The following is a 16,389-nucleotide window of genomic DNA, read 5'->3' as shown; positions in this document are numbered from 1 at the left end:
CCCTCCTTAGTTCGCAAGCCCCTAGTGGACATAGTCGTTTAGGAACATGGGCTTGCGATGCTCTTGTGTCAACCGCCTGAGCACTGGTGTGGGTGGGGACGCGGCGGCAGCTTCCGGCACCGTGGACGAAGGGCTTGGCGCCAAGGGAATCTTGGCTGATGGAACTGGGTTCCCCATGGTCTCTTGTTCTGGTGGTAGTCCCAGCTGCTTTGCTGTCTCAGGTGCCGGCAGGGGTGTTGCTGCTGGTCTTTCTGATTCCTCCGGCTCGTACGATGAGGCATCTAGCGTGACTGTCGGATTTGCGACACTCTCGTCCCCCTCCCCTCTGGGTGACTCGCGTGCTCGTAATTGGTTGATGTGCCGCCTCATCGTGAACCCCTCCTCGGATGTAACCTTGTACATGACGGCACCCAATACTCTGGAAACCCGTGCTGGTATCCATGCTGGCCCACACCTGAAGTTTTTAGCAAACACTAAGTCCCCTGTGTCAAATCCTCGGGGAGCCTGGACCGCTTCTGGCACCTCTTGTAGGTTGGGAGCTTGGTCCGGGTGCATGCGGTCGAGTAGGGTAGTCATCCGCCGACCCATGAACAGCTCGGATGGGCTGCAGCCGGTGACAGTGCTGGGGGTGGAATGTTGTGCCAGGAGGCACTTGGCTAAGCGGGCTTCCCACTCTCCATGTATGATGCGGCAGAGCGTTTCCTTCGTAACCCGCACCATCCTTTCTGCTTGGCTGTTGGTGACGGGATGAAAAGGGGCCAACCGTATGTGCTTTATTATGAACATATGAAGCTGCCTTATACTGAATCAGACCTTTGGTCCATCAAAGTCAGTATGGTCTTCTCAGACTGGCAGCGGCTCTCCAGGGTCTCAAGCTGAGGTTTTTTCACACCTATTTGCCTGGACCCTTTTTTGGACATGCCAGGGACTGAACGTGGGACCTTCTGCTTCCCAAGCAGATGCTCTACCACTGAGCCACCGTCCCTCCCCAAACATAGTTCCTGGAACTTGGCCAAGGTGAAAGCCGTCCCGTTATCCAATACCAACTAATCCAGGAGGCCATGTGTAACGAAAACCCCTAGCGCTGCCCGCGTGGATGTGGACGCTACCGGAACTACCTCCATTCACTTAGAGTAGGAGTCCACAATAATACTTCTATTTTGCAAGGCTTGCCACCAATGAACACAGTCATGTGCTACTTATCTGGGGATGGAAGGGGCAGTTGGTATACCTGGGTCCCTGTCTCACAGAGGGCCTGTACATCGTCCACGAATGCGACCTCGTGGCGGCAGCCATCTTGTTGGCATGGAGGCTTCCCTTGCCGCTGCATCAACAATCGGCACACCTGGGCCAGATGCCCAGCCTTTCCGCAAGTGTGGCAGGTCGTACTCCAGAATTGACAGGTGCGTCGCACATGCGGTTCCCCACAGCTGGCGCAGGTCTTGGAGGTGGACGTTTCTGTCGCCCGTGCCCGTAGCTTTTGTCGACTCGCCTGATGTAACTTAAGGGCGTCGTCCCCGTCGGAGTCTTCCGAGTTTGTGGCCGGTCGCAGCTGGTGAGCATTGGTACCCGGGTGGCGGGCCTTCTCCTTACTCGCATCCTTGGCAGCGGCGGCTATCTGTAGGGCCTTCGCCAGGGTAAGATCTTCTTCTGTAGCAATTTTCCGACATGCCTTCAGGTCCCGGAGACCATGAGCAAACTTCACGAGCAGGGCATCTTCAAGTTGCGCGCCGCAGTCCGCCTTCCTTCCCATGTTGCCCAGGTGGGCCAGGAAGGTTGCTGCCGTCTCATTACGTTCCTGGAATCTGTCGAGGAACTGCAGCCGCCGGGTGAGGCGAGTTGGCTTCAGGACGAAGTGGCTGGTCAGCGCCTTGATGATCTCGTCGAAGGAGGATGCTTCCAGCGTTCCTGGCGCGACCAGGCCCTCCGCGAGCTGTAGGGTCGCAATCCCGCAGTTGCTCAGCAGAATGGCCTTTTTGATTTCTGGCTCGTCATCCTTGATTCGTTGCGTCACGAGGTGGTGCTTGAGTCTTTTGACCCAGGCTTCCCAGGCCTTGGGCTGCGCCAGGCCTGTAGCCACAGGGGGGCCTGTGGGGGCACTGCCCCCTGATTTCCAGGCAAGGCCTCCTGTCTCCTGGGGGCTCTCCAGGGCACAGTCTACTTTTTTTCTTTTTGTGATGGCTGAGATGGCAAAGTATCAGCAACAGCAGGTGGAGCCAGGAGGTCTGAACAGGGCACAGTGCCCTGCAGCAGCCAGAGAGGTGGGAGGCGGAGGAGCAGGAAGTGGAGGAAGTAGGGTTGCCAAGTCCAATTCAAGAAATATCTGGGGACTTTGGGGGTGGAGCCAGGAGACTTTGGGGGTGGAGCCAGGAGACCTTGGGGTGGAGCCAGGAGACATGGGGCGGAGCCAAGATCAAGGCTGTGACAAGCATAATTGAACTCCAAAGGGAGCTCTGGCCATCACATTTAAAGGGACAGCACACCTTTTCAATTCCTTCCTTCCATAGGAAATCATGAAGGATAGGGGCACCTTCTTTTGGGGCTCATAGAATTGGACCCCCTGGTCCAATCTTTTTGAAACTTGGGGGGTATTTTGGGGACAGGCACTGAACGCTATACCGAAAATTTGGTGCCTCTACCTCAAACGACAACCCCCCCCCAGAGCCCCAGATATCCACGGATCAATTCTCCATGATTTTCTATGGGAATAAATCTCCATAGGGAATAACAGAGTCCCCAGTAGACATTTCCCTCCCCTCCCCCCGCTTTCTGATGACCCTGAAGCAGGGGGAGGGTCTCCAAACCGGGGGATCCCCTGCCCCCACCAGGGGATTGGCAACCCTAGGAGGAAGCCACATGGAATGGAGCTTCTGACTGCAAGTGGGGGAGAGGGAGGTGGAAGGAAACCCCCCTGCTTGCACACGAGAAGCAGTCCCTTCTTGACTCCAAAGTTTCAGGGCTGGCTGCCTCAACTTGGCCACTTTCAGAGCCTCCAGCTTTTGCCCCTATCTCAGAAAGCTTCTGAGAAGTGGCAAACCCTGCAGTGGATGGGAAAGGGTGCCCCCTGACTTTTTAAAAAGCCCCCCAACTTTTAAAATCCTGGCTACGGCCCTGGGCTGCGCTATGTCGAACTCCGGAATGGAGTTTTGCGATCCGGGCGTGGTGTCCATGGTTGGGCTGGGTGGCACCCATGGTTGGTACCCAGCCGGCTTCCTGTGAAGGAGGAGTGGGGAATCAAACCTGGTTCTCTAGATTAGAGTCTGCTGCTATTAACCACTACACCACGCTGGCTCTTACTGGTGTGTGTGTGTGTGTGTGTTATGAGCTGCTATGTTGTTTCCAACTTATGGGGACCCTGTGAATTCACAATCTCCAAAACCACCTAACATTGACAGGTCTTCCAAACACTGTGGCTTCCTTTATTGATTCAATCCATCCATGTTGGGCCTAGTGTTGGGACTTTTGAAAACATTTAACTGCCCAGTGTGGGTCTCTGAAGGCTTCATCCAAAGCAATTAAAAGCATTATCATTAATAATGTACCTGCTCAGGGCTTGAGGGCTGTCGTATTTTCAGCTTTACAACTAGCAACAAATGCTAAATCAAACAAATGCTAAAGTAATTCAGTTCAAAGCCCTTCCTAAACTCATTGGAATTTCCTTCCTTCCTGCCTTCCTCCATCCGTCTTTGCATTCTTTCCAGATTTTCATTTTCTCCTTCCTCCCACTGTTGAGGGCTAGATGACCCTAGAGGTCCCTTCCAACTCTATGATTCTATGTCCCCCCCTCTAGCACCAAGAATACAGAGCATCACTTGCCCCAGAGAGTTCCACTTATACCTTGTGGCTAACAGCCACTCAGGGACCTCTGCTCTTAAGAACATAAGAGAAGCCATGTTGGATCAGGCCAATGGACCATCCGGTCCAACACTCTGGGCGTTTTCGCACTGACCTTCAAGTGGCGCGACCACCCTCTTCACACCGGAGGATCTGCCCGGATTTCGCACAAGAAGCGCCGGCGCACCCAAAAGAGCCGGCTACTTCCGTCGTGAAACCCGCTCAAACGGAAACCGCCAAGAAGCAGGAAAACGTTTGAGCGGGTTTCGCGACGGAAGTAGCCGGCTCTTTTGGGTGCGCCGGCGCTTCTTGTGCGAAATCCGGGCAGATCCTCCGGTGTGAAGAGGGTGGTCGCGCCACTTGAAGGTCAGTGCGAAAACGCCCTAAGTGTCACACAGTGGTCAAAAAACCCAGGTGCCATTAGGAGGTCCATCAGTGGGGCCAGGACACTAGAACAAAAGCCCTTACACTGTGAGGATTTATGTGCACACTGCTATACTCAGAGGGTAAAAATCTATAGGACTGCTGAGTGGTTTGGGGAGGGGGCAGGAAATCACTGGGATCTTGATTTTTTAAATGAAGTTGGCTAGTTGCATGCGGATTTAGAGACAATCCATATGTGTTTTCAGATTCTTCTATACATGCACCTTTTCCGTAGAAAATTAAAAGCTACTGATTTGTACAAGACACACTAGATACTTATTGAGCAGAGAAGAGTGCTTTTTCATCGCCGTAAATCACATCTTAATGCATGTTCTTTGATTTCAGGTGTCATGAATGAATAAAAGATGCCTGAGCCAAAAGGAGCAGATGGAAAAATCGAAGGAGGAGAGGAGCACCACACAATGATGCGTGCCAAAGTAGCGAAAGGGGTCACCAGTGTGTGACTGCTGTCATTGTTACACACCAGGACATAGTTGCCAAATGACCGAAGAAATCATTAAGCACGTAATTTGCATGTCACATTAGCATGAGATGTCAGTTATGCACACAAGAATGTTGCCAAATGCTACACTTGCTATCAGGAGGCAGGGATCAAATTCAACCCATGCGCCAGCCACAGTCTCATACTCCACATTTCTCTGCGCTGTTTATGGCAATGCAGTGAATTACAGATGTAGACGAAAGTGTATCTGGCTCATCATGAAATTTTCAATGGGGCCTATGGTACTCTGCCAGCATCCCTTTGCTGGTCATCCTCTAGTGCAGGGGTGTCAAAATCATTTAGGGGAGGGATGGTAGCTCAGTGGTAGAGCATCTGCTTGGTAAGCAGAAGGTCCCAGGTTCAATCCCCGGCATCTCCAACTGAAAAGGGTCCAGGCAAGTAGGCGTGAAAAACCTCAGCTTGAGACCCTGGAGAGCCATGAATGGGGCTGTGGCTCAGTGGTAGAGCATCTGCTTGGTAAGCAGAAGGTCCCAGGTTCAATCCCCGGCATCTCCAACTGAAAAGGGTCCAGGCAAGTAGGCGTGAAAAACCTCAGCTTGGGACCCTGGAGAGCCATGAATGGGGCTGTGGCTCAGTGGTAGAGCATCTGCTTGGTAAGCAGAAGGTCCCAGGTTGAATCCCCAGAATCTCCAACTGAAAAGGGTCCAGGCAAATACCGCAGCTTGAGACCCTGGAGAGCTGCCGCCAGTCTGAGCAGACAATACTGACTTTGATGGACCGAGGGCCTGATTCAGTAGAAGGCAGCTTCATATGTTCACATATGTTCATATATTCATTTGTCATGAGGGCCGGATCTGATATAAATGAGACCTTGTCAGGTTGGGCCATGTGTGCCATATAATGTAATGCCAGGTAAAAAGGTAAAGGTAGTCCCCTGTGCAAGCTCCAGTCATTTCCGAGTCTGAGGTGATGTTGCTTTCACAACGTTTTTACGGCAGACTTTTTACAGGGTGGTTTGCCACTGCCTTCCCCGGTCATCTACGCTTCCCCCCCAGCAAGCTGGGGACTCATTTTACCTTGGAAGGATAGAAGGCAGAGTCAACCTTGAGCCGGCTACCTGAACCCAGCTTCTGCTGGGATCTAACTCAGGTTGTGAGCAGAGCTCTGGACTGCAGTACTGTGGCTTTAACACTCTGCGCCAGGTAGCAGAGATATAAACTTTATAAATGACACGAACAAACACAATTTTTTTTTAAAAAAAAACACCTTAAAATAAAACATGCTTAAAGTATTAGCAGTCTTCCAATATTGTGGTCAGAATCAAAGTGAGCTCTCCCTCCCCCGCCCCCACTTCTTCCCCAAAAGAGGAGCCTCAGGCTCATTTCTTGACCAGCTTTTACTATGCGGAGAGCAAGTCACCAGACCTGCTCTCCTCCATTATTTACAACCCAGATGGCATGTAGCAAAACCATCTGGTCCTGGGATGTTTACTGTACAGGCTAGCAGTTGGTACCTTAAGATATCCTGCCCCTGGTTTCACACAGACAACCTTTATCTGTTCACATAGAAGTGTGAGAATGTTTCTGATGTTCTTTAATGGCCTAGGATGCTTTAGTAGTAGATAGATAGTTGTTCAGTAACCTTTGAACCCATGACTCAAGTATGCATCTGTATTGTAACCTTTGATGATATCCTGTATAGCAGCTTTGTAACTGTTGGTACTCCATTACTCCCAAGGCTTGTGTCCTTGGTAGAGCTCCTGAGTTTCTCGAAATAAACATATCTTTTGATTCAAAACAAAAGGACTCTGTTACTGGGAAATATCGGCGCTTGACACTCAGTCAATGGGGGGAAATAGAGGCTTTACTCTGTAGCTTCTGGGCAATTGAGAAATCCTGGCAAAGCAAGCTGTGACACAGAAAGAAGCAAGACAGAGGGAGACGGAAACAGACTTGCTCGTGAGCCTGTTAGGAGCCCTCTGGAGGCCTTATCCGGCCCCCAGTCCACCTGTTTGACACCCCTGCTCTAGTTAAACTGGGCTGAGAGAGACACTCGAATAAAACATCCCTGTATCAGTATAAATCAATGGTCCGACTTCATTTGGAATACTATGTACAATTCTGGTCACCACACCACAAAGAAAATATTATAGCACTGGGAGAAACACAGAAAAGGGCAACTAGAATGATTAAAGGGTTGGAACACTTTCCCTATGAAGAAAGCCCTAGGGCACATAGCACCCCAGGCAGCCTTGCTGCCCCCCTCTGTGGCGCAGCACGGCATCGCGCCCTGCTCCCCCCCCCCTCCCACAGCACCTCCTCATCCCTCCCTCCTTCACAATTTTCATTCCTGGGAACGGGCAGTGAAGCGCTGTGCTCCTGGGCTCTTTAAAGGCCAATCCTACCCAGCCAATCAGCTGATGAGTGGGAAAAACCACGTGGAAGGCTGTGGGCTCCTATGCCGCCCCTCCGGCATGCCCATGATCAGCTCTGGGGGCAGCAGTGGCAAGCAAGCTGCTGAAAAAGTGGCTGCCGCCGTTGCCTCTCCCCACTTCCTTCCCACACCCAGGAGGGAAGTGGGGAGGAGGCAATGGCAGCAGCTGCTTTTTCAGTGGCTCCCTCTCCACCACTGCCCCCACAGCTGATCATGAGCGCGCCGGAGGGGTGGCTTAGGAGTTGTCAGACTCCAGCGCAGTTTTTCCCGCTGATCAGCAGGGGAGAGGGATCGGCCTTTAAAGAGCCCAGGAGCATGGCACTTCACCGCCCATTGAAATTGTGACGAAGGGAGGGAGGAGGAGGCTAGGGAGGCAAATAGGGATTTGGCTAGGAGGTGGGGCAAGGGGAGGCCGAATTTGGTGCCCCCACCCTGCCAGCGCTCTAGACAAATGCCTAGTTTGCCTAGTGGGCGGGCCAGCCGTGCACTTAGTGCTCTTTAGCTTGGAGAAATGCTGACTGAGGGGTGACATGATAAAAGGTTTACAAGACTATGCATGGGATAGAGAAGGTAGAGAAAGAAGTACTTTTCTCCCTTTCTCACAATACAAGAACTCATAGGGACTTGATGAAATTGTTGAGCAGTTGTCTTAGAATGGATAAAAGGAAGTTCTTCTTCACCCAAAGAGTTATTAACACATGGAATTCACTGCCACTGGAGGTGGTGGCAGCTACAATTATAGATGGATTTAAGAGAAGATTGGATAAAACATATGGAGCAGAGGTCCAACAGTGGCTGTTAGCAACAAGGTATAGATGGAACTCTCTGTCTGGAGCAAGTGATGCTCTTTATTCTTGATGCTTGCGGGGCGGGCAGAGTGGGGCGGCTTCTAGTGTCCTGGCCCCACTGTTGGATCTCCTGATGGCACCTGGGTCTTCTGGCCACTGTGTGACAAAGAGTGTTGGACTGGATGGGCCTGATCCAACATGGCTTCTCTTATGTTCTTATGTTCACACAATGTTAATATGGCACACACCCATGGGGCACATTTTACAGGGCTCTTTGGGCACCAGCAAGTGGCTAGGGAAGAGATTCGGTGGACACTTTAGGTCTTGCAGATTAGTACGCGGAGGTAGAAAGACATTCTTTCCCCAATCGAACTGGTCAAGGTATCTGAGGTTGGGGGTGGTTCTATTTTCCTCTGAGGTGGATGGTCACCTGAAGCTACTTAAAGCTATTCAACATGATAAAGAGGGAGAAAATCTTCTGAGGAGAAGGTTCATCCTACTGTAAGACAGACAGAAGTAACTGCATCAGCTGGAAAAATTCATCTGACGTTGACTGCCATCTTATCGCCAGGGGTGATTTCAAATGTTTCTGCCCTCAGCAGCCTGCAAATCAGTTTTTTTAAATCCTGATAATTAAATATCACTGTGAGAGCTACGGTGGAGCAGTTTAAGAGACCGAGAGGGTTTAGAACCTTCAGTCAGCCCTGGATCTCAAGAGGTGACTTTGGGCCAATTCTTTTCTCTCAGCTTCACCTACCTCATGAGGTTGTTGGGCGGATAAAATGAAGGAAGGGAGAATTAAGTGTTCCCCCATCTTCACTAAATACAGTCAGGAAACTATTTGGTTTTTGAAAATTAGCCATTGAGAAGGCACCATTTCAATTTATTTTGTTTATTTTGTTGTACCCAGCCTTTCTCCCCAGTGAGAACTCAAAGCACCTTAAACCATTCTCCAATCCTGTTTTATCTGCACAACAACCTTGTGAGGTAGCGTGGGGAAGAAATTATGTGACTGGTCCAAGGTCACCTAAAAAACTTCAATGGCAGAGTGGGGATTTGAACCCTGGTCTCTCAGAACCAACTCCAACACTCTAACAACCAACCCACACTGGCTTTTCCCAGCAACATCTGAAATTGTCTATAGTAACAAACAGAGGTCATCTCATAGAAAAAGAGGTGCCGGAGCTCATTAGCACAACTCATCTGCATATGCCACACGCCCTTGACATCACCGGAAGGTGTACTAAATTATGTCAACTCAGCATCTACCTGTAAATGCTTCTTGAATTAGAATTGTCATCATAAAACCTGACTCCCGCCATCATACTTTTTAAGTTACTTTCTCCTTATGAGGCTACAGTGGCATGATAAAGATTTCTGTCTGCTTGATATGTTTTGGTTATTCTTCCCCCCCCCCTTTTTTTGAGGGGAGAAATATTAGAAAGTTTGTCAAATCTTAAGAGTTCAGCAAAATTTTCACAGAAAATTGTGAACAATGGAGCCCAGAAGCAAGGGTTTTTAGGGGTTTTTGGGGGGGGGGGGCGGGGTTAAGAAAGCAAGAGCACAATAAAATCTAGATGTTCCAGAGCTCCGCTCCTGTGAGCTCCTGCCCAAAATGAAACCTGGTAACAAACATCTTTTTGAGGGAACCCATGTTCTGCTCAGGGGAACATCACGGTACAAACTGTGTAGGATGATTCGGGGTGGGGGGATGCCGGGTCTTACTTTGTAGGGGGCAGCTAGACCTGCTGAGTTCCCCTACTCTGATTCTGCATCTTTGAAGCAGAGCCTCTTTTACAAAAGTGTAAGAGAGAAAGAAGGGAGGAACCGGCTCTCACTGGTTTCTACCCTAACAGATAAAGCTCTTTCACTAATAAAGATCATGTTCTTGACACACTGCTGGCAAAGCTGCTTATGCTACAGTGCCCTCTTTGATCAATTAAATGTCACTTTGGCTCAGCTCTTTTTTTTTTAAAGGGGGAATGACCCCCCCCCCACACACACACACACATGCACAGCATTCTTGACAAATCATCACCAATGGATGAGCAAGGAATGGGGGAGGGGGAGAGAATTTCACATTAACAGACTTTTTTCATATCTTTTACGGATATTACCGTTAAAGGCTGCTAGAAGCACAGACAGCTTCAAACTAGAGAGCCAGCTTGGTGTTGTAGTTAAGTGCGTGGACTCTTATCTGGGAGGACCGGGTTTGATTCCCCACTCCTCCACATGCAACTGCTGGAATGGCCTTGGGTTAGCCAGAGCTCTCGCAGGAGTTGTCCTTGAAAGGGCAGCTTCTGGGAGAGCTCTCTCAGCCCCACCCACCTCACAGGGTGTCTGTTGTGGGGGAAGAAGATAAAGGAGATTGTAAGCCGCTCTGAGACTCTGATTCAGAGAGAAGGGCGAGGTATAAATCTACGGTCTTCTTCTTCAAGAGGGGGTTGGAGAAACCTAGGAGCAGTGGTCCATCAGTGATATTAGTCACAAGGTACAGATGGGACAGAAGACCCTGATGCTGGGAAAGACAGAAGGCAAAAGAAGAAGGGGACGGCAAAAGATGAGATGGCTGGACAGCATTGCTGATGTAACAAGCACGAATTTGAGCAGACTTCAGAGGATGGTGGAAGGCAGGAGGGCATGGCATGACTTTGTCCATGGGGTCACAAAGAGTCGGACTCGACTGTGCGACTTAACAACAAAACAACACCGATGGGACTTTCTGTCTGGGGCAGTATTCTTGGTGCTTGGGGGTCCACAGCGGGAGGGTTTCTGGAGTTTTGACCCTGCAGGTGGACCTCCTGATGGCACCTCGGTTTTGGTCACTGTGTGACAGAAAGTGTTGGTCTGACTGGGCCGTTGGCCTGATCCAACATGGTTTCTCTTATGATCTTAAGAGCAGAGATCCATCAGTGACTATTAGCCCCAGAGTATAGATGGAACACTCTGTCTGAGGCAGTGATGCTTTGTCTTCTTGGTGCTTGGGGGGCAACAGTAGGAGGGCTTCTGGAGTTCTGGCTCCGCTGGTGGACCTCCTGATGGCACCTGGGTTCTGGCCACTGTGTGACACAGAGTGTTGAACTGGCTGGGCTACTGGCCTGATCCAACATGGTTTCTGTTATGCTCTTATGACAAGTTCCTGATCTCAGTCCCTCAGAGCAGTGTTCACTTCCCTGCGTTCTTCCTACGGCTGTCTTTGGCTTGTTGCTGGCAGCTTTGGTATGTCACCTCTCGGCATGTGGGATAGGCCCACTGCTCAGAGGTAAAGCCACGGAAGGTCTTCGGTTCAATCCCTGACATCTCCAGTATAACAAAAGCAAAGCAAAAAAGTAGGTGATGTGAAAGACCTCTACCTGTAAAGCCTGGAGATTAGCTGCCAGTTAGAGTAGACAGTATTGACCCTGACTAGAAAATTTTCTGACTCAAAAATAAGACAAATGAATGCAGGGGTGGAATTCTAGCAGGAGCTCCTTTGCATATTAGGCCACCCCCTGATGTAGCAAATCATCCAAGAGCTTACAAAAAAGAGCCTTGTAAGCTCTTGGAGGATTGGCTACATCAGGGGTATGTGGCCTAATATGCAAAGGAGCTCCTGCTAGAATTCCACCCCTGCATTCATGTGTCTTTCTGTTCTTTGACAGGGGACTCCACTAGAAACCAAGAGAGCTTTATAAGGATTAGCCAAGTTCTCTTTAACAATTCCAAATCTGTACACCTCTTTTGTATAATTTGTGTATTTTGGAGAGGGGAAGCGAAAGGAGATTGTAAATCACTCTGAGACTCTTTCGGGTAGTGAAGAGCGAGGTCTAAATCGAATCCTTTCTTCCTCTTCTTCATATTGTTTTTTTTTCTCGGCTTGACTTCGCGAACGAAGATTTAAGAAGGGTGCAGTAGTCCACGTCTGCTGCAGGCTCGCTGGTGGCTGACAAGACCAATGTGGGACAGGCAGGTTCGGCCACAGTGGCTGCAGGGAAAAGTCTGATTTGGGGTTGGTGCTGTAGCAGTGCGATTCTTCCTCAATCTCCTTTTGTCCTCAAGACCAGCTATGTGTGCGTTCTCAAAGGAAGAGACAGCCTGGTGGATGGTGTGCCTCCATGCTTTGCGATCTGAGGCTAGGTCAGACCACTGGTGATGGTTGATGCAACAGGTGCCAAGGGATTTCTTCAAGGAGTCCTTGTACCTCTTCTTTGGTGCCCCTCTATTTCGATGGCCGGTGGAAAGTTCGCCATACAGGGCAATCTTGGGAAGGCGGTGGTTTTCCATCCTAGAAATATGCCCTGCCCAGTGCAGCTGCGTCTTCAACAGCAGTGCTTCGATGCTTGTAACCTCCGCCCTCTTGAGGACTTCAGTGTTGGTCACAAAGTCACTCCAGTGGATGTTGAGGATGGTGCGAAGGCAGCGCTGATGAAAGCGCTCAAGGAGTCGCAGGTGATGATGGTATAAAACCCACGATTCAGAGCCATAGATGAGGGTTGTCAACACAACCGCTTTGTAAACATTGATCTTTGTGCCTTTTTTCAGATGCTTGTTGCTACATACTCTTTTGTGCAGTCGGCCAAAGGCATATTGTAGCAGGAAACAATATGCCGTCACAATATCTGTGTTGCATTTTTGTGCCACTCATCTCTGCTACAGAGAAAATGGGCTCATCTTTACGGTGTCACTGGACTCCTTTTTTATTTTACTACGACAGCTTCCTTACTGCAATTTGCTAAACGAGTCCCTGAAGCCAGGGGTCATTTTGTAGAAAAAGAGGTGCTGGAGCTTATTAGCGCAACTCATTTGCATAACATTTGCATTTGCCACACACCCCTGGCATCAGCAGAAGGTGTACTAAATTATATCATAAGAACATAAGAACATAAGAGAAGCCATGTTGGATCAGGCCAACGGCCCATCAAGTCCAACACTCTGTGTCACACAGTGGCAAAAAATGTTATATACACACATACACTGTGGCTAATAGCCACTGATGGACCTGTGCTCCATATTTTTATCTAAACCCCTCTTGAAGGTGGCTATACTTGTGGCCGCCACCACCTCCTGTGGCAGTGAATTCCACATGTTAATCACCCTTTGGGTGAAGAAGTACTTCCTTTTATCCGTTTTAACCTGTCTGCTCAGCAATTTCATTGAATGCCCACGAGTTCTTGTATTGTGAGAAAGGGAGAAAAGTACTTCTTTCTCTACTTTCTCCATTCCATGCATTATCTTGTAAACCTCTATCATGTCACCCCGCAGTCGACGTTTCTCCAAGCTATCAGCTCAGCATCTGCCTTAAAATGCTTCTGGAATGATAATTGTCATAATAAAACCTTGTCCCCATCACACTTTTTATATTACTCTCTCCTATGTGACCACAGTAGTATGATGAAGATTCCCATCTGCCTGCCTTATATATGTGTGCTTATATATGTGTGTGCGTGTTTTGTTATTTTCCATTTTGTTTGGGGGTGGGGAGGGAGATATTAGAAAGTTTGTCAAATCTTATTAGTTCAGCAAAATTCTCACAGGGGGCCTGAACAATGGAGCCCAGAAGCAACTATCGGGGGGGGGGGGTGTCAGAAAGAAAGAGCACAACAAAATTTAAAGGTTCCAGAGCTCTGCTTGCCCAAAATGAGGCCTGCCTGAAGCAATTCTTAAGTTTTACACTATCTGAAGAAATACACACACAGAGCAACACACACAAATACCCTACCTAACATTTGGGGCTTTTCTTTAAGAGGATCCTGCAACATGTACCAATTCCTGTAGGACAATGGAACGTTTTCTCCACCCTTAGAACTCCAGTTCAGGATCAACTAGCTCGTGAATTATGCCCAAAATGTTCTACTCCTGGCTGAAAACAAATGGAGGCCACACACAAAGCCAGTCACTGTTAACACAGCATGAAACCTAGACTGCTTTCCATGGAACAGAGTTAAGCAAATCCTTCCCTTGAGTTGGAAAGTACCCATACTACCAGTGGAAATCTTTCTTTTGGCTTATTTTAAAAAGCACACACCCCAAAACATTAGAAGAAACATCCCTGATTCAAATCCTGGCTTGACCAATTAGCAAAACAATCCATTCTCTCTTCATCAAGGTGTGATCTGCAATACAGGAAGAATACGCCTAGGCTATCTAAGAAGAAGAAGAGATTGGATTTATACTCTGCCCTTTGCTAGCCGAAGGAGTGGCTTACAAACCTCCTTTCACTTCCTCTCCCCACAACAGACACCCTGTGAGGTAGGTGGGGCTGAGAGAGCTCTCCCAGAACTGCTCTTGAGCAGAACAGCTTTGAAAGAACTCGTGGCTGACCCAAGGTCACATCAGCAGGTGCATGTGAAGGAGTGGGGAATCAAACCTGGCTCCTGGTAAGAGTCCACATAAACTACTACACCAAACCAGCACTACACCAAACTGGAAGTTAAAACTTTAGGAAGAGATGCAAAGCTCTGCTTCTTCTGTGGCTGTCTTACGGATTTTTCGATATTACTGACATACCATTCTCCCTTACAGTCCCAGCGTCTACTGAGAAAGTGCTTTGAAAAGTAATAATAAAAACAAAAAAAGTATAAACAAAAGCAATAATAAAAACAATGTAATCATTAAAAAGTGGGCGAAACGCCCAGTGCACAGGCAGGGAATTCAGAGAATCAATGCGTTTTATATTGAGACTTTTTAATGGTGAAACTCATCTATGTTCTTCCTGCTATAATCAGTTAGGGGTCCAGCTTCTCTAGGATCAGCTGCTTAACAATAAAGTAGGAGTCATAGCCTTTGGCATTAATGAGCTAGAAATATGCCATGCTTGAACACGCTCTTATGACAATGTCAGCGACCTGAGAGCCAGTTTGGTGCAGTGGTGAAGTGCACAGACTCTTATCTGGGAGAACCAGGTTTGATTCCCCACTCCTCCACTTGCAGCTGCTGGAATGGCCCGGGGTCAGCCTTAGCTCTCGCAAGAATTGTCCTTGAAAGAGCAGCTTCTGGGAGAGCTCTCTCGGCCCCACCCACCTCACAGGGTGTCTGTTGTGGGGGAGGAAGATAAAGGAGATGGTAAGCCGCTCTGAGACTCTGATTCAGAGAGAAGGGCGGGGTATAAATCTGCACTCTTCGTCTTCTTTCTTCTTGTGACACGCATCCATTTTCTTCCTACTGTAACCAGCTGGGGGCCCAGCTTCTCTAGGATCAACTGCTTAACAATAAAGTAGGAGTCATAGCCTTGGGCATTAATGAGTTAAAAATGCGCAGTGTTTGAACACGCTCTTATGACAATGTCAGCGACCGGGGAAATGCCAAGTTGCACCCTTCCTAGCGATCAGCTGTACAACTACCCTGGTAAACAAAACAAAACCCCCAGAGCTCCAAACGCCAAAGTAATGGAACCCCGGCCCCCTCAAAAGAACGTCACTTTCTTCCTACCCATAAATGTCCAGCACGCCGATGAAGGAGTGTTGCTTGACAGTCGTGTAGAGGGCCTTGTTGACATGCTGTACGATCCAGTTGAACAGCTGGGCGTAAATGTGTTTGGCCAGGGCGTTCCTGGCATTCACCACCTGCTGGACCGACATGGGCTTGACGTAGGTCTCCGAAGTGGTGACCAGCTTCCGATGGCAGAGCCAGTGCTCCATTTGGCTGTGCTCCACCCCCAGCAATCTGCAAAAATTACGCAGGTGTTCATCCTGTTTCTAGGACATAAAGAAAGACATCCGATTCAGCAAAGGCATGCAGCCAGACGACAAGAACCCGCCCACCCTTCTGACTGACACTGGGGGGGGGGAGGAGGAGTGAGCAGGGTGGGGCTTTTGAGTTTCAGAGATGGAACTCGATTTCAAAATGGCCGCTGGAACTGCCGTGCCCACCCCTCAGTGTAGTTTTAATTGATCATATTAAGCTGCACCATGATACTGGTTGTCGGAAGCCTTAAAAACCCACACTACCATCCCCTGCAACGAGATGCGCTACATGTTGCTGGTTTTCAAGTCACCCAGTGGGGAATTTCTCAACATCTGGTGTATGATCCAGTACAGGGATGTCAAACTCATTTGTTATGAGGGCCGGATCTGACATAAATGAGACCTTGTTGGGCCAGGCCATGTCTGATTGGGCCATGCTGGACTGGGCCATGTGTGTACCTATTTAATATTAGGTAGCAGAGATTCAAACTTTATAAAGGACACAAACACAATTAAATATTTTTTTTAAAAAAACTTAAAACATGCTTAAAATGTTAGCACTTGTTGGTTTTAAAGGTGCTTTCTTTGTATTTCTCCCATGGATCCAGGGAACTGGGCAAAGGAAGCTCTGGCTCTTTTCTTCCTTCCCCAGGGGATTGGTGGGGGAGGAGTCTCAGCCAATAGAAGGAAGAGAGGCTTGGGCTCAGTAGCTCTGCTTTGTGGTTGAGAGAGCCTGGAAAAACAAGCTCTGCCTCCCCCCTTCCTCCCCAAGGGAGGAGCCTCATCC

At 49.0% G+C, this 16,389-nt stretch overlaps 1 protein-coding gene across 5 annotated transcripts in view; it reads right to left on the bottom strand.

Moving 5' to 3' along the window:
* Positions 1 to 16,389, bottom strand: part of MYO5B (myosin VB) — a 520,179-nt gene that overhangs the window by 220,555 nt on the left and 283,235 nt on the right. For all 5 annotated transcript variants that reach the window (XM_060236175.1, XM_060236177.1, XM_060236176.1 and 2 more), the window contains exon 10: positions 15,349 to 15,614. In XM_060236175.1, the coding sequence (XP_060092158.1) occupies positions 15,349 to 15,614 (266 nt within the window). The remainder of the gene's footprint in view (positions 1 to 15,348; positions 15,615 to 16,389) is intronic.

The sequence above is a fragment of the Heteronotia binoei genome, chromosome 4 (assembly GCF_032191835.1).
Source record: "Heteronotia binoei isolate CCM8104 ecotype False Entrance Well chromosome 4, APGP_CSIRO_Hbin_v1, whole genome shotgun sequence".
Lineage (NCBI taxonomy): Eukaryota > Metazoa > Chordata > Lepidosauria > Squamata > Gekkonidae > Heteronotia > Heteronotia binoei.
This window is presented reverse-complemented; position numbering and strand designations above follow the sequence as displayed.